Source organism: Anabas testudineus, chromosome 19 (genome assembly GCF_900324465.2).
Source record: "Anabas testudineus chromosome 19, fAnaTes1.2, whole genome shotgun sequence".
Lineage (NCBI taxonomy): Eukaryota > Metazoa > Chordata > Actinopteri > Anabantiformes > Anabantidae > Anabas > Anabas testudineus.
The window spans coordinates 16272318-16297371 of NC_046628.1; the positions used below are offsets into that span (position 1 = coordinate 16272318).

At 39.3% G+C, this 25054-nt stretch overlaps 1 protein-coding gene across 1 annotated transcript in view; it reads right to left on the bottom strand.

The window, feature by feature from the left end:
* Positions 1-7037: 7037 nt before the first annotated feature.
* LOC113156828 (corticotropin-releasing factor receptor 1-like) overlaps positions 7038-25054 on the bottom strand; it is a 49707-nt gene continuing 31690 nt past the window's right edge. Inside the window, exons 6-14 of the mRNA XM_026352179.2 lie at positions 22762-22868; positions 19079-19199; positions 18363-18516; positions 16742-16802; positions 15718-15790; positions 13126-13211; positions 12780-12915; positions 12521-12562; positions 7038-10441 (exon numbers count right to left, since the gene is read on the bottom strand). Coding sequence (XP_026207964.1) covers positions 10301-10441; positions 12521-12562; positions 12780-12915; positions 13126-13211; positions 15718-15790; positions 16742-16802; positions 18363-18516; positions 19079-19199; positions 22762-22868 — 921 coding nt within the window. The 3' untranslated portion in view covers positions 7038-10300. The remainder of the gene's footprint in view (positions 10442-12520; positions 12563-12779; positions 12916-13125; positions 13212-15717; positions 15791-16741; positions 16803-18362; positions 18517-19078; positions 19200-22761; positions 22869-25054) is intronic.

Here is a 25054-nt window from a genome sequence, read left to right on the forward strand (position 1 = left end):
ACCAGTGGTATCTGTCAAAAACAAAAAGCTATAACACAAAAACTGTTATTTCTAATTTATTAGAGTTTTTTACTTTATTCTGTTTTTCTTTATCTTGTTGTTTGTCATGTGACTTTATTTGAAATTCCATTGAAATATAAATTGGTGGTGCACTAACTGATTGAGTCTTCGTATAATATGAAATAAGTTAAATGTCCTACTTTTGGGGCGCAGTTCGGCGAAGTAAATCAAGTTTTTAACTGTTTTCGTAGAGGTTTGAACCTCCAGGGTTTTTACGTGCAGCTGGTAAGCTAGCGCTAGCTAGCTAACGATACCTATAGTAACGCTATCATTGCACATTTATAATGAAAAAGTTTTACATGTTGAATAATGTCGACAAGGACCCTACCAATCTAAATGTCAGCTATGAAAAGGGCTTTTATGTTGCCCATTGTGTCAAAGAATGTACTGTGAGCGGTTACTGTGACAGAATTAACAGTACTTTCTCTAAACGCTAGTAGGTAAGCTAATATTAGCCAGGCTAATGTTTGAGTAGAGCGACGTAGTGAGCTAACGCTGAGGCGCTGACCAATAACAACTTAGCTAGCAGACGAAGCTAATGCTAGCTAGCTTGTTTGCTTCCCGATCCCACACTGACTTCTCAATGACTACCGTTTTTTGCACGTTTGCCAGAAAAGTGTAATAAAAAAATTCAGCCTGCTCAAGTTGAACAGTCGAGGGATTAATCAAATCAGTGTTTTTTCCTGACAAGCGGTGCGTTTGTTAATTTTAAGAAAATAACAAGAGAAAATCTTACTTACCTGCTTGTCCTGTTACTAACCGTTTACGACTTGATAACAACCCTCCCCTGTGTTGCAATTGGTCAATGCGCCAATTTGAGGCTTTCTATTGGCTGTCGCCGCTGTCAGTCTGAGCAAATGCCCATACAGCGGAAATGTGGACCGAAAGTTCATAGCACCAAACTTCATTGTCCAAAAATATTGTTTGCATTTGAAAATGTTTTATTGAGTCTCCCAGCCCCCCATCGTTAATAAATGACAGATTTTACTGTGCCACAATATGAGCGTTGTTTACACCTCACGCATGCTAGCTACTCACAGTGCAGCTTGATGGATTTTCACTCAAAGTAACTGTAGTGTCTAATATTTGATCAGTTTTGTCGACGGAACCTACTTAGACACGGATCCCTGATTTTCACAGCACAATTCAAATCAAAAGCAGATTATGTCGATTGCTGCACTCGAGTTTCTATCTTAATATTTGCTTCTAATGCTAAACAGAGTTTGCTGGTGTCATGAGATTTGAATAGTCTCTCATTCTGTCCCCAGAATAGGACCCTGGACAGAAGTGGATCAGATCCTCAACAAGAGTGGAGTTAGAGCTGGAGCTGGTGTGGAGGAGAGAAGCACAGGCTACAGACAGAGGATGGATGGAAATAGAAATGAGTGAGGCAGTACTGTGCTAATAGTGTGAATATCCAGGATTTAGCTTTGCAGTGAGGCAGTTGCAGAAGGGTCCTTTGAGTTTCCCATGGAGTGACTGAATGTGTCTCCATATAGTGTCAGCGATGCTCAAGTCTGACCTCTTTAAATCACCTCTACAGTTAAAGAAGGAATGAAAATGAATGGCGTCCCTCACTGATGGCCGCATAACAAAAAAAGGCCTGAAACACAAATATTCATTTTTACACTGGCAACAGAGTCATGATGGAAATATGGAAGTAATGCACTGATTCAACCTGCACTGTGGTTTTGTTAATACAATTTACTGAAGTAATACTACTGTAAAAATATAAATCTAATCAGGAAAATGTACATTTCCATAGAAAGTGCAGAAAAATACCCCCTTTGATTGTTATACTGCCTAATATTATGTCATTAGATTATAATTACCCATTGATCTATGCGCAGATTTTGCTTTATATTGAGGTTGACAACATTTTTAACAAATGCAACTACAACTGCAACTGACTGATAGTTTTCATCATGCATTCATCAGATTAGTTTCTAGTAATTCATCAATTGATTGTTTAGTTTGTTAGAAAACTAGAAATAGAGAGAAATGTTCCCCATAAAAAGCCACAACTGACATGTTGTTAAACCTTTATTTTGTCCCAACTTTAAATCATTCAAATAAATTTAAAAAACTACAAAGTCCAACAAATCCTCACATTTGAACAGGTGAAACAATGAAGCATAAACTGCTGAAAATGCAAAGCAGGCCATGACACACAGTGTCATGAGTCACAGATCAGACTGTGCACGAAGAGCACCTGTCCAGGTAAAAAGGCTCCATGTTGTGGCAGCTGGTGTAAGTCATACAACTGTGTTTGCTCTCTTAGGTTCTTCTTCTTTAGTCTTTAGGGCTAAAGGGTTTGCATCTTGCAGTGTAGCTGCCGTATTTTTTTTATCATCATGTTTGGTTGTGTTTCCCTGGAAAAACAGTTTAGAAGGCCACAGTTCACACCTGACACCCAGTAACCATGAGTGAGAAAGTGAGAAACCATTGGTCATTCTGCACCTTATCAACCTTTGTAAATTTCCAACATTAAACACTGACACTCGTTCCATACAGATGATGTGGGCCTGCAGGTTTCTGACCTTTTTATTTTCACAGGTAATCGATCCAGACATCATGTGTGATGTATATGAATCGCGGACATTGCATAGAAAAAAGATGTGCACAACATCTGTATATGTCTACCTTCGTTTCCATAACAACCATCTGTCCCAAACATTATGATGCTTTAAATTAAGCATCTCATATAAAGTACAAACGAAATAAATGAGTTTGTTTCAGTTTATTGTTTTATTTTTGTTGGTGTTACTTTTACCTTTTTTATATAAATATCTTTTTTTTTTAAGTTTTATTTTTTTAGATGAGCCATGACCTGTGACAATTTGGTCGTTCAGGTTAATAAATAAGGCAGAAACAAAACCTAACGGCTCAGATCTTCAGGTAATAAGAAAATCAATTTCCAGCTGAATGATGCAGATTAAACTTCAGTTTAAAAGGCTCCTTGGAGCTCTTCTGTCTTTTAGGCCCCTTCTCCTGAGCTTACTCTGTTTTGATTGGCCAGCCGGTGGAAGTCTTCCTGTGGGCTGAACTATGCCCAGTAGGAACAGTACCATCCTCCAGCTGAAGGATCCCTCCTAGCTGAAAATCCTGCTGCACGCTGGGGCAGGTTGTGGAAACAGTCTTCCGTGAAATGTTGTGAACAGATAAAAACATTTGTGACCTGTAACTGAATCCAATGTTGTTTTATGGTTTTGTCTTTGGGAAAGTTAACAAAGCTAATTTCCCTTCACAGCTGAAAAAACACTTTCTGTGAGACATATCAAGCTCTGCACAAACACTCCAACCAGTGCTAGCTGTGAGCACTGTGGCAGCCAACCTGAACTCAGTGAGTGTAGTAGTCCAGCCCAACAGGCGGCCAGTCATGGATTTCCACACTGCAGGATGTCAGTCGATGCATCGTTTTGAGAAAGCTCTAAAGAATGAAGTGAATTGATCAGACTGAATCCTGAGCATTTCACTATCAACCAACGTGCAAACATATGATCACCTTGAGCTTTGGGCCTCTGACTTTGTGTAACATGTACACAGAACCTCACAAAAGTATAGATGCAGCCTCAGACCATGAAAAACCACAATATGACCCCTATTAACTCAAACACATCTAAATTGTTTCCTCCTATCTCTCTCCACCTGGCTTCTTCTCTTCTTTGGCTCATGTTACCATCTTATCTTCTCTTCTCTTCTCTTCTCTTATCTTATCTTATCTTATCTTATCTTATCTTATCTTATCTTATCTTATCTTATCTTATCTTATCTTATCTTATCTTATCTTATCTTATCTTATCTTATCTCAGTGGCTCTATAGGAAACATCTACATGTAGTTGTAGTAAAACACCAGTAGATGGAGCTGAAACATCATAATAAACCTCACCACCTGACACGTTTACTGTGGAGTAGTTTAGTTTTTTGGTCTCACAGTTGGTTTTGAACTATTAATGTTGCTCTAATCTAACATTACCCTATTTAGCATTTAGAATAAATATATAATCATTCAATAAATTATTATAATATCGGTTTAAGCAGCTACTATGTGGACATTTTGAATCTGTTTCCAGCAGCCTCCACTTGTGTGAGGCCACAGAATGTGTTACTGTTGATGACAAATGAATTAATAAACTCTTTAAAACCTGCTTGCAGCTGCATCATAATGTGTTTTAAACTATTGGTCATTATTAATTATTATTAATGTTAATATAGTGCTAATGAAAGTTAAAGTGCTGCAATGTTTCCTTTAAATGTCCCTTTAGATGAATTAAAGGTAAACCAACGCCTGCTGAATAGGATACCAATAACACACGGTACCAGATATGATCTCTAGACATTTACTTCAATATTTAACTTAATTTTCACCTATAAACAGCTGTTATGTTTCCTGTATTGATAATAATGTCAGCCCATCGATCTTCCTCACTGTCTGTGGGTAACTGTAGTTTTTCCTTTTCATGCAGGACGATCTGATTAGTGTAACAGAGGTGAGACAATAGACGACAAGTGCTCTCATTAGCTTAATAATATGCACTGTGCATCATATTCTGTGCATCACTTTGTAATTCAAAACAATGAATACAGTCTATTTAGAAACATAGTGGTCTTTGTACTAAATGTTTAGGTGGACAAAAGACAAATATTCACCCTTCATATCCATATTTTAAAACGATTTGTAATTATTTTATTCGTATCTTAATCTTTCATAAAACACAATATTTATTGTATTTGGTCTCATTAATGAAAATTTACCAATAACTATAGCACAGTGTGTGATAAAATATAAAAATACTCAAGTGAATTAGTAAGCAGTGGTGGAGAAAGTACTCAGATTCTCTGCTTAAGTATAAGTATTATACCATAAAATATTCCACTGTGAGTTTTTGTATTTCATTTTTCTAACCTAATTTTATTCTTGGTGCTGATACTGTGCTGTTGATGCACCAGTGTGTAAACAGTATTCTCCTGTTTTAGTTACTTGTCGTCAGTATACATACAGTTCAGTCTAATGGTTCCCAACTTAGGGTTTGAGACCAAGGGTCACAAGTTAAACCTGAGTGCCACGACTACTGAGATGATGATGTGTTTCACACATCTGTTCTACTTAGTTTAACTTCTCTGTCAGTGTTGGTTTTGCTGTGATTTTTTTGGATAATCAGTTCAACTAGAAGAGACGTCAACACAACATGAGATTAACATGAAGCTTTTGCACAGACTCAGACTCAGAGGTCTGCAGGAAGTTGTCTGAGCCTGGTGCAGAGAGGAGTCTTGGGCCCTCTGGTGGTGGGTGGAGTCAGGGTGGTGCTGGGTGCCCCGTGAGATGAAGGACAGAGAGGAAAAGGGCCGTTCATAAATGAGGAGAGATGCAGTGAGAGGTCTGAATGTGTGCAGCGACTGGAAGAATGGGATGAAGTAAGTGGTAGAAGAGTAGAAAAGGGGAGAGCGGCTCAGTCTAATCGCTGAACTACAGTAAACATCTGATTATTTATCTGAAGCTGTGTGAGAAGTTCAGAGGGGACGACACTCTTCAGTGAATCCAAACATCTGTGACAATGGGCCCAACTAGGCACTGTTTTTATAACCTGGAAACCATTGACTTAATCTTAAGGTTTTAAAATCTTAACCTGATTTAAAATGTTAACCTTTGTTCCTGCAGCAGGTACAAATAAAAGTAGCATAAAATAGCATAAAATAGAATAATTAAGTTAAATTAAATTCAAACTTGTACTAGAGTAAAATCAGTGGAGCCATAAAATGAGAGCCGTGTATAAGCTACGTAGTACTGGACGAAGCTCAGTGTAGAAAGAATATGAGTGTGTGAAACTGGGCTATTTTATATACATTATGTGTGAACTCTCTACTTCATTAACAGCAGTATGAGATGATCTCTTGTTGTTTCTTCAGAGGACAAACCTGCAGGATCTTCAGGACGGTTCAAAAGAAGTGACGCCTTTGGGAAATTACATTACGTAACTGAGTGATGAACTCCTACTTAATGTAATGCTGTAATGAATGTTACTACTGCGACTCCAAATGATTCAGGATGGTACTGTCATTTTGTTTTGTCAGAATATTGCTCACATCTAACCTTGTTTTGCCCTTTGTTCCACTTTTTTGCTTCAAACATAATTTGTTTTCTCCACCGGCTGCACTCTTCAAACCCAAGACTACATGTTAAAAATGTTGTTTGTATCACACATTTCCACAAACGTTGTCCTGACATATATTATTGGTATCTTTACCACTAATACACCACACTGCAGCAGAACTTGACTGTAATCAGTAACTGTGATGAATGACTCTCCCAAAGCTAAAAACTCTGTAACAGTGAATTTGTAAGATGGAAGTAACCTTCATCTCCTTAAGTGGTTGCATTGAAGTTCACATCCAATTGTACTTTACGTTTGTACCAAGAGTCCTGAATGACAATGCACACTGTGATCCTTTGAAATTCATCATGAGTAATGTCACAATCAGTTCTTGCAACTTGAATTTCCCTCTCTCTCTGCTTTCAGAGCTGTTCTTTGGCGTGACGTCACAGATTAAAAGCAGGAAAAGCTCCTCTCTTGTTCCCGCTCTTGGGAGAAACCAAGGAATGTTCACTTGGGCAGAAGGATCTTATTTAAAAGCTGATGTTCAGTTCGGCTTCCTCTGAGACACACACACACACAAAGCTTAAAAGGATCACACGATGCTCAAAATGTATTTCTTGTTTGCTTTTGTCTCAGGGGAGCGTGGAGACAAATGGCAGTGTGATTCTGAGCCGAACCTTTATAGCAGAACGTGTACATATGGGTTTTTATATAGACGGCAAAATGTGCCCTATGAAGAAACACATCTCGGCCATTTGTACATTTTTCATTCAGCCAAATGAAACACAGTTTATTATCTTTTCAAGTATGAAAATATCAATATTCAAAATAAATAACAATAAATAATATAATGAATTACATTATAATTTTGGTTGACCACCATATGTAGCACTATGAAGACGTCTGTGTAAATAATAATTTGTCTTTGTTTGACCAAATGATTTTTTACTGAGCTGGAATTAAAACATGTCAGCAACATCCTCATCTGCTTATTCCTGCAAACATTAAAAGTTTAAATAAAGTAAAAAACATTACATTTTCTCATTGGATGGCTTCCTTTACATTGCAAAGTGCTTGATGAACATAATAAACTTTCTTTAATCACCACAGTGACATGTGAAGTTCATGGAAATTCTAAATCATCTGACATTTTATCACAACCAGAGCTCACACTTCACCTGAAAAGGGTAAAAATAAAACAAAAAACATGAATTTAGGACGACAAAAAGATGAGGCTCATACACAATTTGACACAGAAATGCACAGGTGCTAGGCATCCTGGTGTAGCAGGAATGTGGACTGTGAGCTGCTGATCACATGGATAATGTGCCCATATGATTTACAGTGTGTGGTTTGTGTTTTTTGGTTTATATTTGTGACGACTTCCTAGATTTTTACACCCCGCTCTAATATTTATATATTTACAACAAATCAGTAAACCAAGCTACTGTGCAGCCCACGCAAGTGTCGACCAAACACAGAAAGTCACTTACAAGCCTGAACGCCCTCCTGCTTGGACTTCAGCTTCCCAGCTCATGATTTTCTGTATGTGGTTTGCTGGAAATATTAAGTCTCTTTATTCAGCTGAAGAGTTTTGTACATTTTGTACATCCATGAGTTTGAAAGTAAATGCTGCAGACGTTTGACAGAATAATGTCAAAACAGCAGCCCTGTTTCCCAAAAATGATGTTCCCGTGTAACTAAACTGCAAAGGCGATTGTTGTAGCAAACGCTAAACTGCAAACACTAAACTTTTATGAAATAAGTATGATGCTACATTATGTTGCTGAAGCTACATAACTTGGTAGAAAGTGAGTCCTGGTCGAGGAGGACAGACTTCGTGTTTAGTCCAGGTTGGATTTAAGCAAAAAGGTTTGAGAGTTGTCTTTGTTTGACACCGCTGTGTGTGAAGTGACGTTCTGCACGAGCAGGTATAAGAACAGAAAACTGTATGAAAACGTATTATTATGGTATATTTAAAAACATTTTCTTTATTTACATATTTCCAACTTGCTATTTATGTTAATATTGAACATATTCTCATCATGTTCAGAGATTACTTTAGCTGTATAGAAACTGTTTTAATCCTCAGCTTCTGGTACATTTCACCATCTTTGTATATTGTGATTTTAATGACCACCATATGGTGTAAACTATGTATTCTGTACAAACTCAACTTAAAGCTGCACTACTTAATGTCTTTATTTGAACAGTGAAACACACACAGCATTATCACGTAATGCTTCTTTCCTCTTAGCTCAACAGAGCTTTTTAGCCTCTTTCAACTCCTTGTTTTTGTTTTTTTTTACTTTAATACATTTGGTTTAATATCTACATAAATGCATCTTTTTCTGTCTATTTCTTTGCAGCCTCTGAAGAATGTAAATCTGAAAATAACGCTGCAGTTTGTATTGGGAAAATGAAGAATCGTTGGTGATTAAACTTTTAGTTGAAGTAGCACGTCATGTCTGATTCACTGCTTATCTGAAAGCTAATCTAATCTAATAGTTAATGTAATCTCTTTACAATGTTTTGGTCTTATGACTGTCTATCCCTAACCCTAACCACCTGATTCTCTGTCTTAAGTAAAATGAACTTAACCACTCCACAGTCTTTGTTTGCAACCAGGTCTCACTGATTTGTCCAAAGACTGTCTAGATCATATTACTGTTAGCTGTGGACTCTCTGTTGCAGTCTGCTCACTATCAATAACGTGTGGAGGGGAAATGGAAATACCTTCATTTATGTTTGTTTTTTGAGGCTGATTTGCAGAATTACACATTTTTAAATTTACCAATGTGAAGTAAAGTAACTGCAGAAACACTTTTACCAGTTGATGACTAGATGTTTTATTAGAGTTGTTTTTAGGTTTTTGTTTTAGGCTGAGCGTGAAGATGTTTTTTGGATTAAAAAGCTTCAACTGTTCACTGTACGGTGAACACAGTGCAGCATTCAGCAGCTAGAAAGTCGGACATTTCCCTCAGGAGTAAACAGCGAAGGGGGAAAGAAACTATTGGGCTTACATTCATCACATGGGCACAAAAACAAGTTTGAATGAATGTTTGTGTTGCTACATGTTTGCTGGATGTGGAAATAGGTAGCTGCTTTATTTCTAACAGCATTATATGATGATGATAATAACCTTCACAGCTTCTTGTGCAGCCACTAAGTGACCAAAAAAAAAATCAATTAATGCTGGTTTAAGCTTCTTTTTGGGTCAAATATTCCCTAAAACCAGGCAATATGTGAGAAACGTAAACGAGTATGTCCACAGAAAATAACAAATGAATGAGAACAGGTCTGAAAGATGAGCTAGGATTTGGGAAACATGTTGATTCACGTCCAATCATCTAGCCTCACAAATACGAAGCAGTCAGCCAACAGAAACCTAAAGATGATTTTGGTTTTAAAGACATTTAAAGAAATTTTAGACTCTGGAAATGAGGCTAGCTGCACTCTAACCTGGTCTTTATGCTAAGCTAAGCTAAGCTAAGCTAATGGCTTACTCCATACTTCATCAATCATTTCATTGACTTCTTGGCAAATGAACTTATGCCAAATGTACTTTTGTGACATGTCAAACATTATTTTTGGAACAAATCTCTTAAGGTAGACAGTGTGGAATGTGTTTAACCTTTCTGGAAAGTCTGAGTTCAGGGACAGAAAGCAACAAAACAAATGAACACAAACACAATCGTTCGTGAGAGCAAAATACAATCTGACAATCTGATTTTAATAACTTAGTACGCGCCTCTGTAGCATTTGAGTCCAGTTTCTGCTGGGATGGGATCCAGTTTAGTGCAGTCCAGTAAGAAAGCAAAAAAAAAAAAAGAAGCAGGAATACAACATGTAGAAACACGGGATGCTGAACATTCACACCCAAATTTCAAACTCAGCTTGGTCACGTGCATCCTCTGCTCCACTAACCTCTCATTTCATAAAGTCTGCAGTGTCCTCTAATCCCGTCCCCATCCATTTTCTCCTGAAAGTCCTGTATAGTGTCCCTCCTGAGATTTAGGAGACCGATGTAGTCTCTCTCCTGGTCCCTAGCCTCCCCCAGCTCTAAAAGTGTTAGTGTACCAGTGATGTGGCAGAAAACCATGACGACAGCTGGAGGTTCCGAGAACAGAGCTGGTTTCCTGCCTCATAGTGATGTGGACTGCTTGATGCTGTGAAAACTGACCCGTGAAGGTGACGTGGGGATGGACATAGCCTGGGTCATCCGGGCTCGGATGGAGTGCTGCTCCTGCCATCGGTGGAACCGCTTCCTCACGGCTGAGCGCACCTGTCAACAACAAACCCAGGGGATAAAAAAAAGACGCTCAGCGTTTGATTGATCGTTCTGCTAAACGAGGACACTGCTGATGTTTTGTGGGGGGGGTTTTTGCAGGTAGTAATAAAATAGACATTAAACATGGTTATTAAAAATACTTTAAAGATAAGTGCTACAAGGTGCCTCCGTTCAATTTATTTTAATGTTCAGGTCAAGGCTATTAAAAAAACACAGAATGACTCAAAATCACATTTTAATAGACACAGAGTAATCAGTACAGTCTAATTTAGATATCAGGTTGAATTCACCTTTTATTCCAATGTTTTTATTTGTTTTATTTTAAATTTCCATCTAGAGACGCTCTATTCTGACTGAATTAATAATAAATATTAATTAATATGACAAGTCAACATTTTATAATAAAGTATTGTAACTGCTTTGACTAGGTTCAAACACTGACTTATAGAATTATCAAGTATATGTATAGAAATACAAGTATAAGATGCTAAATGTAATAAAGATAATTCAATGTGTAAATGAATGAATAATATAATTCATATGTTTTGAAACAAACATTCATTCAATCGTTTTAATGACGGGTTCCTAATATTTTACAGCTGGGTTTATCACCATACTAAACAATATTGTATTTGTCGTCTGCCCCAAGCAGGATCATTTAATCCCAACATGTTTTGCTGTTAACTATTTTCCTTTCTGCTGAATGTGACCACAGTTATCCCTTGTTCATCTGTCTCATTACTTGCCCCTGTTTCCTTTTCTTCTCTCTGGCCGTAACAAAACACTAAATCAATATCCTCTACAGGATACACGCACCGGCTAAGCCCCTTGTTGAAGTTACAACACGGTTCATGATCAGACATTCATTCATCATCAAACCAGCTAAAGGGAGGGACGGTGGAATAGCTACAGAGTAGAAAAATCAGATTATAATTCAGAAGACGAACCAGCAGGTTGTCTTGATTAAACCTAGAACTCTAACATAATCCACCTTATTACAAGGAAAAGGTCAAGTGATAAAATCATTTATGCTCAGGTTGCTCGATTTAGGCCCATTTGGTGACATCAAGCTGATTTGGGGTTGTAATCGAAGCTAAAATGATATTGATTGAAAGTTTAGATAGCATGATGGGGAGGTTAATAAAAAAGACAGACTGTTGATTCACTTTTAAATGTTGTGAAAATGGTTCATATGAGAGGCCAGAGTTCTGCAACGTCAGAAAACACATGCAGACGAACAAATCCAGAAAACCAAACCAAACACAGGTACGATACAAATACAAGTTGTCACTGGTTTGAAGTTGGTGCCGCATATTTCAAATCTGCTGTGCCTTTGTGAAGTGAGACCCCCACAGAGCCTCTAGCTTCTCTGTGAACTCTCTTTTGCAACATCTGTTTCTTTGCTTCTATTGTTTTATGTCTATTGTTTTATGTTCGAGCGAAAGCTCGTGTCAAAAGATGAACTATGAAATTACTGTTTGCGTACAAACGTTTTATTGTTGTACGGAAACATCTCGAGGAAACAAACAGGATGAATGAAGAGGAGAGGAGCAACACTTCATCCTGTACATTTGTTACTCCACGGAAATATGTTTTTAATATTTATTTGTCTGTCAATGCTCATTTCTTTTTATCTCTATATTTAAACTGAGATCATGCAACAAATCCATTCCATGCTAAACCTTAAATATTCTGCTACTACACACAGTAACAATACTAATATGTATAAAAAGAAATAAATTAGATATTGTTATTAATAATAATATGATATAAGTAGCATTTCACATGCATATTAATGCTCTTGTGCTATTCTGAGAGTGTTTCACCCCTCATTTCTCCGTGGAGCCAAATTCAGGCTGACACTGTCATAAAGCGTATAAAGTGATGTTACTTATGTCGACACATGACAAGTCTTAATTGTGCCCTAAATAAAAGTGCTCCAGGGTTTATCACTCAACTCTCTGCAACAACAACAGCAACAGCCACCAAAAGGGAGAGTCGAAGCGCCAGAAGAGGGGAAATAAAGTGTCTGAAGCAGAGGGAGCATAAAGTGTTGGATGTGAATCTGCTTACCTCACTGTTTAGGAAGCAGTAAAACACGGACACGAAGAAGCCCTGAGAAGAAGAGAGGACCAGTCACCTGAGAGGACGGCTTTCAAAACATCAACCGTGTGTCATCACAGACACAGCAGCTTATCAATCACGCTACAGTCATTCAATCAGGTTCGAATAGGAACCAGTAATTTAGTTGTCAACTCATAACAGTTACTGTTCCACACCCACACAGAGATATTACTCATTACAGAGTGTTGGTCTGTGACATGAATCCTACCTGGAAAGATTCCAAGAAAGAGTTAAAATATATAAAGACGATTTGAGAAATCTCATCTTCGCCGGGGTTGACGAAAAACAGCATATAGGTGATTCCCAGGAGAGGAAGAAGTACCAGTGTGGCCTTCACAGCTTTCCTGCAGATGAGGACAGTGATGATCAGACGACCATGACAGAAAGACTGTCGTCTACAGGCACAATCGAGGCAGCAGCACACTGTAATCTTGTTTCCCTCCACCACACTCCACTGATCAATTGTAAAACATGAATTATTTAAAGTGTGTATATACAGCACAATCTGAAATGTGTTTCCCTTCTGCAGATGCAGCGGAATATATTCAATTTACCTGTACTGGATTGTCTCTGACGTGGTCGAGGCTCGCAGTTTGGTCATGAGGATTCTCACGATGTTGAAGAGGAAAATGAAATTGATCTGTGAGAAAATCCGACACAACAATAGAAGATGTTATCAGAACTGGATACAGGAGTCTAAGTTGAAAAACACTCGCTTAGCACTTAGCTAAATATGTTTCTGGCTTCTGGATTGTGAGGCCCACTGCACATGTGCATCAATGTGTCTCCTGCTTGACCCATAAACTTCACACGGAGACGATTCATTCAACAACCACCTTCCACCCTTGTTAGCGGCTCCTGTTCTTCATCGATTGTACGCGTCCCATTTTTAATGGAAGTCTATGGGGAAAATGCTGTTACTGCTACGGTAACAGGGGCTGACAGAGCTCTATCCAGCTCTTTGAATCCTCGTGGAGTGTTTGACACGACAAATGCATTTTTTAGTAGTAGATAGTGGAGCAGGATTTTAAATCTACTGGATCCAAGGGTGGGTTATGTGATGAGTAATTTCTTGGGCCAAGATCAGTTGCCAGGCAACCACCAGAGACTTCAGGAAGTCACTGGTCAGGACCAAAGAATTAAAGTAAATATAACACATCACATCACAAACAGTTTAGTGACACCAATTAACCTGCAGGTCTTTAGATGATGGGCTGAAAGTCGACCCACTGCTCCGGTACATGGGTCAGAAAACATAGAATATATTGTAATATAACACATAGAATGATGAGACGGCACTTTATGAGAACTATATACACAATACGATGTTCACATGAACACTGAAACAGGTTTTACTGTTTTCTTCCTTTAAATTCAGATCCATTTTAAACATGCTGCCTTTGTGAGATCCTGGTGATTCTGCGAACAGATGTACTAAAGTTTATCTAACAAATGTGTTGCACAGTTGCACTGTTAGAATAAAATTAACTGTTTTTGTTACTGCAACTCCACAGAGACACACAAAGAGGGACTAGATCCCTTGATTTGTTACCTTTAGATGCACATCTGAATACATGTTTGCATCACTTTAACTGAACGGACTTTGGGACCTGTTAAGACCTGTTGTTCTTTGAGTCTGATGCATTTTGACACAAATCATATACGATATCCCGGAAATTGATTGTTGTAAGTGCACGTTAACCAACCAACAAGTGAGTTACAGGGAGCGGGAGTCATTTTCTATTGAGCTTCATGTTCCAGAAAAGATATCGGCCATGATTCAAATTCTGATCCCACGACGGTGCTCAGAAACCTCGTGTGCTGGTGTACAGTCCTAACACTTTCTATTATTCGTGTTTCATGCTCACGTGGTTGAATTTCACAGTGTTTTACGTGATAAAGTTATGTTACAGGTGTGATTACAGGTGTGTTACTTAGCTAATAACATCCATTCATGTATCTGTATCCTTGAATGACACTAGAAACACAGTGAGTACTCTTTCACAATATTTTTCCACAATGTGATGAATGACAAAAACTGTGTATGAGTGACACAAAAATAGCCATAGAAATACTTTCCAGGACCAGTTGACCTGACCTTGGCCTGAGCAGATGTATGGCAATCTTTCAAGAACCATAATTCCACTGGTCTTCACTTACCACATGCATTAGTGCTTATGTTTTAATAACATCCTGTATTATTTCATTATAGCTGCAGTACGATCACTTTGTTGCTGACATGAAAAGCCAACGAGGTTAAGGCACGGAGAGGTCACAACCACAGCACCGTGACAGAGATACCACAAATATCCTAGTGACCCAACGATGATCCTGCAGGTTGGAGCTCTAGGCAGAGAGATAAAAGCCTCAGGAAACATGCTATTGTAAGCAAGACGGGAAGATCTTTAGTGAAAGTAGCAGGGAGCTGTTGAACGGGGCAGATATGTACTTAGAGGACTGACAGAAACATCAAGCGCCTCTTGAAGAGACGAGAAGATAAGGGAACGTGCTGTTTCTGACAAGTGAGAGAAGGTCACTCGGTCACTGGAGACCGAGCAGGGAGAAAACAGCTGAAACTGACCAGAGAAATGGCCAAATGATCAGAGCGTGGGCAGAGTGTTAGGAGCCCAGCCAGGAGGGAGTTAGTGAAGTCCAGACGAGAGACGACTAAAGCTTGTACAAGCCAATCTGCAAAATCTGCAGAATCACGAGCGCAGCCCAGGGGTTGCATGTCGAGCATCACTGTTAGCAGCGAGAGGAAGAGTCACAGCAACACGGCTGTGGTCTGAATGCTCAGACGGACGGATGCAGACGATTAATGTGACAACACACAACTATACAACAGGAAATAGTTGATGCAGGTTTGGAAATGATCCGCTGAGAGATAATTTAGGTACAAACGCGAATGAACATATCCTTAAAATGATCCTCGTATTTAAAAATGAATTTAAATAGAGATATTTTACTTTAAGACACCCTTAAAGTAAAACACTAGATCTTCACATTCGCTAACATGACGGATGTGTTGAGGTGTCCAACATTTCACGCCTGGCAGCCATTTTAAAGACATAATGGAGACTAATTTTATCAGCAGGTTATATAAAACAGCGTCTGTGCTGACAGCAGGAGCAGAAGGAGACTCTTACCACTAATACAAGAATCATGGGCCCTTGGTAGATGTAGTCTGTGTACACGCCGGCTCGCTTCCCGAACCAGCACCTGAAATGTGAACACACGCTATCAGTCACACCGAGTTCTAACAGGCAGATGTTTTCATACTGTCACTCACTGTTTTTCATAATGAATTCCCGCCTGAGGTCAGGATGCGTTCGCGTTAATGTCCTAATTGTTGCTCAGGGGTAAAAACACGTTTTCCAGTCGGTGATTAGATAGAAGATATGAAATATAGAGGTGAGAAATCAAAGCAGCTTTAACCCCTGACTGCACAGTTATCAGTGTCTGACTTTAGTTAGAGACAAACTTTATTTGATTAAACCTGAAACCGTCTCTTTACTGGAACAAGAACAGGTGAAAATTTAAAACAAATTAACCGTGAATGTAGGTTTGGTCTCAGGAGACAGAAATAACAGAGCTATTATATTTCAAAACTATTGTGGGTTCATTTGTATTTACAGCCGATAGAAACAATAAATAATATTATGGATAAAATATGACTGCAGCAGTAAATCTGTTGATATGTAAATAGGACTTTGAAAGGCAGGAAAGGACTTGTTGGACTCTTCGTTTGAAAACTACTCTAACTACTTGCAGTCACTTTGTCTTTTTGACCCTTTTTTCATCATATCGAACATGTTTTAGTTTTTATTTGTGTTGTTTTCTGTCTCTTATACTGTAGGTCAGAGATTCATTGTTGGTTTGTTGACAGTGAGATAAAAATAGGTTTTCACCCAGTTTATCCTCTAAGGACTCAAATTAAAATATTAAAATAAAAACACTGTCAATTTTCACCTGTGTAATAGGTGTAAGGGTTAATCACTCCGGAGCAAAGTGAAAATAGTTTCAAGCCTAATGTGTAATTAAGATTATTGCACAATGCAAATGTGATTACAGCAGGTTATTAATAGGTTTTCATTCCCTTAATGTGAGACAGTTTGACTTTGTCCTTGAGGTTTTATTATCGTAGCAAAAGGAAAAAGGTCCGTTTCTTACTTCTCGTTGTCGTAGTACAGCTTCCCGATGGCCCATGCCACGATGATAGGGAAGGGTATACCTGTGAGCCAAATGAGACAGATCATTATTTCACCTTTCTCTGCTATTCAAATCTCAAAATACATCTCCAAGGATTTGACGGTGCAATATGAAATCCTTGTTTTGTTTGGTTCCTTTCCTCCTGTCGCACCAGCGCCTGCCAAGCTCTGTCAGAAGTGATGGGTGCTTGTGTGCTGTGATCCCCCGGTGCAAGCCAAGACGTCACCGTGCGAATGAACGAAATACTGGACTGATGATGATAATGCAGAGTGATCTTCAGATTTACTGATTTATAGGAGTAGAATAAAGCAGACAAACAGCCATTACTCACATCTAAATTAGACTAACAGGAGCATGAAGACCTTTGCAGCTGCTACGTCACACGTCTCTGGAAACTTTCCACTTCATTAGCAGTGTCATCAGCCGAGTGTTAGATATCTGGAAAATCTACTCTCGCAGCCTCAGATTACTTGAAAAATGTCATTTGTCTTGTTGTTTTCAACTCTTTGTCAGGACTCTCGCCTCTTCACTAATATTTCAGCGTCCAGGGCCAGACAGCCAAAACTCAGCAAAGCAAGTAAAATGGGACCTTATTTATTTTTTCACAGCCAGTGATGAAATGCACTGCCGTCTCCTCTTCACACGGAGGCTTCACGCTGCCCTGAGGGAAATGTAATCCAGCTGGCACAATACACCTAATCCACCAGAGCATATTCAGTAGTTTAGTTTGACAGAGTGAAACAGGGCGTTAGTGAAGTCCACACAAATAGGTTTCCCAGCTGCCACACAAAATCCCCGTATCTCCATCTCAACTGGGACGCTCCTATTGTTGGGTAAAATCATGTCTGACCGTTTATTCTTCTCAGAGGAAATGTACTCAAACTGACTGGAGCTATTAAATGAATCGGCTGCTGCTCGGGAAATCCACTTATTCACTTACTTACTGAGTTTTAGAAGGAAACTGGGTTCTTCTTTCTGACCAGGTGCTAATTATAAGCTGTATCAATGGGTTTAATAATGGTTAATACATTGTTTACTAATTCTTTATGGATGAAAACAGGTTTAAGTTGCACTTTTGTGCTGAATTATTCACCAGTGCGACATGTTTACTGTCTCTTGTTTAATCCATTAGGGACGTGACACACCAAGCCAACGTCAGATCCTCTGTGAACAGCCTAGTTTTAAACTGCACGATAAGAGAAAATGGCCTCTTACAGCTTCTTATTGGACATGTTTATGATTAGAAGTAGCTCAAACTAGCTCCTCAGCCACCTGCTGGTGCACAGAGTGGAGTGATGTGATGCCACCGTCGGTCTAGTCACCATGTCGTGTGTCGTGGCCCTTACGGAGACCTCTCCATTGGAAAATGGCTTATGGTTAATAAAGATTTAAAGATTTACTGTGGCCTGTTATTGGCACTTAATGCACCTGTCAGGATCTTTATTTCCCCGGGCACACACAAGTCAAACTAGAGCTGTAGAGCTGAATGATGAGTTGAAGCGTCATCAGGTGGATTTTTAACTGTGGAAAAGACAAAGTGTGCTTCTTTAAATCGGTAAAACATAAGAACAAATGTGCTTACACCATCCGATGCAGATGAACATCCACTTGCGCAGCTTGTCGGTGGAGTAGGTGAGAACGATGGCGGTGTGGAGGTAGCAGCCTTCACCAAACATCCAAAAGAAGTTGGTGGAGTGGAAATAGTTGAAGGAGGCGGTGACGAGGCGACACCAGACCTGGGAAATGAATCCGTCTGTTAAACAAGTCAAAGACACGACAGACACACTCCACCGGTTCTTTGTGCACGACATGGTTCTGTGTGATGCTTTTGTCCAAACTACTGAATTCCAGTTCTCTGTACTAATAAATTGCTGCCTGTGTAAAAAATCGGATCACTTCTTGCACCACTGGGAAAATCTTGAATGAATCAGTTGACAAGAATTAATGAATCTGTTCTCAGGGCTCACGTCCACCTGACACCTCAATAAATCACATATTTACTTTATTTTAAACTTTAATTTAACACCTTTCTGCACCTGATCCTTTAAACTCAGCTGCTGCTTCTTTAAAGGCACCAACAAGGATGAATTCTCACTTTTAGCTTTTTGTACCTAAAACTAAGAAGATAACAACTTCTGTCCTCCACAACATTAAAACCAACAAAGAAACCTAATTAATATGAATTAAGATTTGATGCAGTTTCACTGAAGCTTCATATCAGCACTAATGTGTTTTTAATAACAACTAATCATTAATGACGCTCCGTCCTTGTTAGTAGCAGAGATTTGTGAATCGTACCACGTTACTTTCGTGCACCTCGGGGCTCATGGTCATCTGGACGATGAACCAGGTGGCGTTCCTCAGGATGAAGGCGGCGATGAGGTTCCAGTGGATGATGTTCCTCAGGCAGCGGATGCTCCTGTCAGAAGAACAGAGATGTTTAATTTAATAAAATAAAATATAAATTAATACAATTTCTGTTGAAACATCTGTATTAAATACTGTATCTCCTCTGTTAAATTCCTCAACTAGAGTCTGAACAACAAAGATGCTGAACATGAATAATGAAGAGATGATGCTCCTCACCTCTAACGTAATATGAAGTCACATTTTATTCCCACTCATCCGTCCTCAAAGTCTGATGTTTATTTATGCTGTAAATTAATCAACCTTAGGACACAATTAAAGTCTGACTAAGTGCCTCAGAGCAAGTCGTCCAAAATAGAAGCTCACGACTGAACGGACAGAACAAACCAGCTGTCGGCAGCGAGCTGAAGCTGCTTCCTCCTCTGACGCCATGAGTGACATGATTTATTTTTTAGCATGCATCAATTCTTAATTGGTGTCACTTGCATTGGTTTTGTGCTGACTGAGCAGACGTGCAGGAGCATTTTACACCATTCTGTAGTAACTGGGACACTCCTTCAGGAAATAGCTGCTGAATCATTTACACAAATAATATAGATTATTTTGCATAATACACCAAAAGAAAACCAAATCAGGAGGACACTGTCCGTCCATCTTATATCCGATTATTCTGCAGGTGTTGAATTAGAATGAATGAAAATTCAACATATTAAATGTTTTTTAAGCTCCTTTTTATATCAGTAATTAAACAGATGTAATTGTGTTGTTATCCATGTGTCAGCTTCAGTTTTAGCTGAAGTCCCTCTCACTCACCACAGCGAACAGGGAAACACTTTAAACCAGGACGAGACAAACGCTGAGTGTCGAGCTGAGACACAACAAAAGCTGTGGAAGCTGAAACAGTGACGGCTGTTTTTAATTCAGTGCTGCCCGAGGGCTCGAACGTCACAAGTGGAGATTTCTTCATCTTCTCTGAATCTTTTAATGACCGAGGATGATGAGGTTTATGCTGAGAAACATTATTCCTATTTGACGTCACGCAGACTTTGGTGTGCGAACTTTGACCTCTTTGGCTTTTTAATCCAATCATGATGCCGATCTGTTGCCAATTAACCTCGTTAGTTGTGTGTTTCTTCTACTATTACACAACTTTACACATCTTTTGTTGTTCCTGTCGACGTGAATTAAAAATCGTGTTGTCCCTGCTTTGGCTTCACGTTACAGGAGCTTACAGGAGCTCCCTTTAGTCAGAAGAAGAGCAGGAAGTTTCACACGTATTCATTACACCGAGTGACCTCACTTCCCTCGACATGTGAATTAATGAATTAATGAAGTCATTAATTAAGAAGAAAGGTCCTGCAGACAGGTGTAAGTCATAGTGGCAGAGCTATCACCAACTAACGCTGCAGCAAACAGACATTAAAAAGTCTTTTACAGTCAACATTTAGCAGCTCTCTTCACTTACTAAGAGCGTGAAGTTCAAACACCAAACCATCACGTGTTTGGAGAAAAAAGCAGCAGCTAAGTTTGGGAATAGTCTGTGTTGGGCTGGTGTGGCGCTGACAGCAAAGTGAAAGTGAAAGTGGAAAGGCTCTCAGTCCACTGGCCTGAGCATCACTACAAATCTGTAGGGAGATCATAAACATGCTGCGTCTACAGGACTAAAAATATCTCCGAACTTAAAGTGATCTTCAGGAAGACATGGACAGAAAGTCTCTTAGCTGCTACAGGGTGCGTCTCTATTTGGGTTATGTACCAGTTTAAAGTGACTGTGCTCTCAATTATTAAGAAGATCGGTGGTAGAAGACGAACTCTGGCTCAGTGTCACCAGCAGAAAGTATATAAAAGTACCCAAAGTGCTTAATGTACACACTGTGTGCCACAGGTTTACCCACTTATTAAAACACTGCTTCACTTCCACCATCAGTCTGAGTGTAACAGGTTTGTTCAGGAAAAACTTCGGCACCAGCAGAGTCTTTATCTTTCATTCATTCTCTATTAATACGTATTTATATATCAGATTCTCTCCTTTATCTTCCTGTAAAACCTTTTTCATGAGACATGTTTTGTTTCCTGGTCTGTGGCGTCGTCATCTGACGGTTCAGAAGTGTGTGTTTGGATTTCTGCGGGCCGGGGTCTCATTCATTCATCTCTTCCTCTTCCTGATCTAACAGAGCAGGTGAAGAAGGTGAACAGACATCTACAGCCAGAAAACTGCTTTAGTTCCCTTCATACTTTGACGATTTGATCAAATGATCCTACTAGAACTGGAGAGGAGTGATTTCACACGTCCAGGACAGGCTGCTTCTCGTTTTTCCTCTCACTTGTGTCTTTTCCTGGTGTCCTGGTTCTGTCCGGTGAGGAAAACAACTTAAAGGAACGAGTCGTCTGCTGTCAGGAGCTTTGAGACAGTCTGATGTGAGGTACTGAAATTTAAAACCCTAATACATCTCCAGCAAATCCAGGTCGACGCAGGTTTGGTGAGTCAATCAACCAAACAGAAGCTGTTAATACATTTTTAAAAACTGTACCAGTGAGTTACTAGATCACAGACTGGGAGAAGAAACGTTAACGAGTCAGCGTTCGATTGGTTGATCAGGATCTGTGAAGCAGAACCGCGGCGTCTTTCTCTCTTCTCTCCACTACGATCGATTTTTCTCTTTCAGCTGTCAACATTTCTCTCCGTCGCACCAACAGAGGCGACCGTCCCTTAAATGGTTCTCGAGCTCATTACCAGAAGTGGTAGAAGTACACAAAGTCATTACAAGTCAAGTAAAAGTGCAAGTACTGCGTGTAAAGTACCACAACACGTTTTCACTCAAGCTGACTACATGTTCTAGTACTTTAATTTTAAAATGAAAAGGAAACGGTTCACTGAGCATCAACATCTGTGTTACTACAGCATCAAGATACTATACTATAAGTAGCAGAAGTAAACCACTCATTGTGTAAAATAAATTACTGTACACCTCTAGTAACAATAGAACCTTTAATAATTATTCAATGATTCTATTAAAAATAACAAATGGAACCCCTGACGTCCTTCGAATCGTCCCTCTCTGCTCATTACAGACTGAAGATGAGTAATAAAGGCTGTTTTTAGCCGGCTCACACCTCCTCCCCCCTCCCATCCTCTCTGTCCACGCCACAAACACCACTTGTGCATAAACGCCGTCCTGTAGAGCTTCTATTTATTGTGTCTGTCTTTGCCCTTTCACGCTTTTCTCGCTCCCCGGGGGGGTGCCGCGGGGATCGATAGCGGCCTCAGCTGTCGAGGGTGCTAAGACCTTTCTCTCATTAACGCACGGTTTACTCCGGTGTGTCAGAGAAACCCTCTCCCCGGCAGGACTCCACCACATGGTTCCTTTGCTTTATGAAATGGGTCTATTATTGCCGTTTGGGGGGGACGTGCCCCAGTTATTGCAGGCGTCTAAACCCTTTGCATCTGAGGGATTGAGATAGGAAGGTTTCATCCCATGACCAAATGGTTTTTGAATAAGAATGAGAGGCGCTTTGAACGAGGGATCATGACAATACTGACGTTTGTGTCACATCGAGGATGTCTGCAGGATTATCAGTGGACTGGGGGCGGGGGGGGGGAGACAGACACTTACCTCAAACACAAGAAGAGGAAGAAGGCTACGAGCAGAGCCACCATCGAGATGCAGTGACCCAGGAAGTTTATGATCACAGCTATCTGATAGTGCATCTTGCCTTTTTTCTGCAGGGAGAGAAGAAAACACGAGATGAGTGTTTGGATTCACAGAAACTGTCTTTTCCAGACAACAGACTTTAAAAGACTGGAAACCCTCCTTTAGTTTTAGTTCTGACAGGTACCTCAGATTTAATAAATCAGTAAATTGATGCAGTTTTGAGTTTTGTTTTGCATCTTCTAGTGTTTTTTATTGTTTTTATTTGTTCGTCTTCGTATTCGTACTCATCACGTTCTGTTGCTTCGTGCTCTTTTTCTCCCTCCTTGCAGCTCTTTTGTGTATGTTCGAGGACACTTTTCATCACTCACTGTCTCCTTGTGGTAAAGTCTTATTCTTTCTGACCATTTTTCCTTTTTGGTTGTTTTCGCTTTGAAACTGGATTCACATTTACTAATGTGGCAATTTTCAATTTTCAGATTTACTTTAAAGGATCTTCAGAAGCAGGTAGAACCAGCTGATTACTCAGTTTGTGTTGTGAATATTTCTTTATGGTATTTTTTTCATCTGTACTATTTTCACATTCTCTATATATTTTTCTGTATATTTTTCTTTAGTGACCATTTTCCGTCACTTTATTTCCCATTTTACCTCTTTCTGGATGTTTTCTGTCTCTTTTTGGTTGTTTGATCTTCTTTTTAAGAAGACCTGTCTCTCTAACACTCACTTTATTTGGAGGCCCTGTCGATAGTACTAACAAGCCTTGGACGCTTATGACCCTGCACATACTCACGTATTCAGTTTCCAAATTAAACCTTCTGCAGAATGTGACGGTTTTACATAGAACATCTTCCTCTAAATCTGTGATTTCCATTGTGATCGGATTTCCCCCACACTACCAACGTTAATCTGTGCTGTAAGTGGATTTACGTAACCTACTGGTGTCTCCGCCAAGATTAAATGTGGTCATGTTTAATCCCTGTCGCACCAACCCACCCTCAAACACGTCATCTGTCCCATTCACTATATTTTGGGGCAGCAGCTCAAATGTTAAACTCTTTCTAAGAGTGTAGTGGACAGATGGTACGTTCTTGATGTCAGCAACAACAACTGAAAAATGCTCAGAGAAAGTTATTCAGACTTTCAGACTATTTCCATATTTCACTGATTTGAGAGAAAAGGCTTCAGTGGTGAGGACGCTCCTCTCGGTGGTATAATAGGATCTCAGGTTCCCAACAGGACAAGTGTCAAAAGGTATTATTCTCAAAAACACCTGCCGGAAAACTGGAGGTTGTCTTATAATTGTGGTCGTCCTATGCTAAGGCCAATACGGCAGGTACTGTAGGTTCAGTAATGAGGACAGTCTGCTCCTTCAAATCTATTTTAATACAAGACTCACATAGAATATGTCGTATAGTTTAATATATGCAGCGTGTCGCTGAATCCCTGTCCATGAAGTGATCCCTTCATAATATGACAAGTTCTTTATTTTCCATTAAACCTACAGGAATGCCTGCACGGCTCCCTCCCGGCTTTAGAAGAGACAGAGAAATGCATCTATCTTAAATTGGGAGAAAAGTTGAGTGTGAGGCAACGTGAGGCAACTTCAGGACAGTGCTTAGTCCTAAAGTGTTTAATATAATAAGATTGAATTGAATTTACTTCTCTATATCTAACTTTGAAAACTGCCCAAAAAGAATCTAAAGGGAATAAAGAGTCAAAAAGAAGATGGAAAAATGACCAAAAGAGATGTAGAAGAGAAGAAATGTTAAAAAAGAGTGTATAGAGATTAAAAAAATCCTAAAAAGGATAAAAACCAAACAAAACAGAGGCAGCATCAAATCATAGACACAGAACAATCTCAAAGACATAAATAAATGTCTGCATCCATTGGGCTTTTTCTAGTAATCCATCCATGAGTAAATATGTTCTACAGGAGAATAATATGAAATCAGTGTGTGAATAAAGTGGTGAAATACTGTGAGTGGCAACACAACCCAGTCTATGTTGGTACACAATTAGGATTTTATAGGGTGTCTGATTGAAACCAGATTTCAAACCAACATAATGATGAGAACACAGTAAACAACAGGTTGAAAACACTGAACATATCAGGAGAATGTTCCCAGACAACACGTGTTTTCTGGCTTTTGTGATCACAGCATCGTTAAACGTTTTATAGTTATATAGTGTTCACGCACTAGAACTTGGTTGAGGTTAGGACTGGCTTATTACCGAAGAATTTCTCAGTCACTTC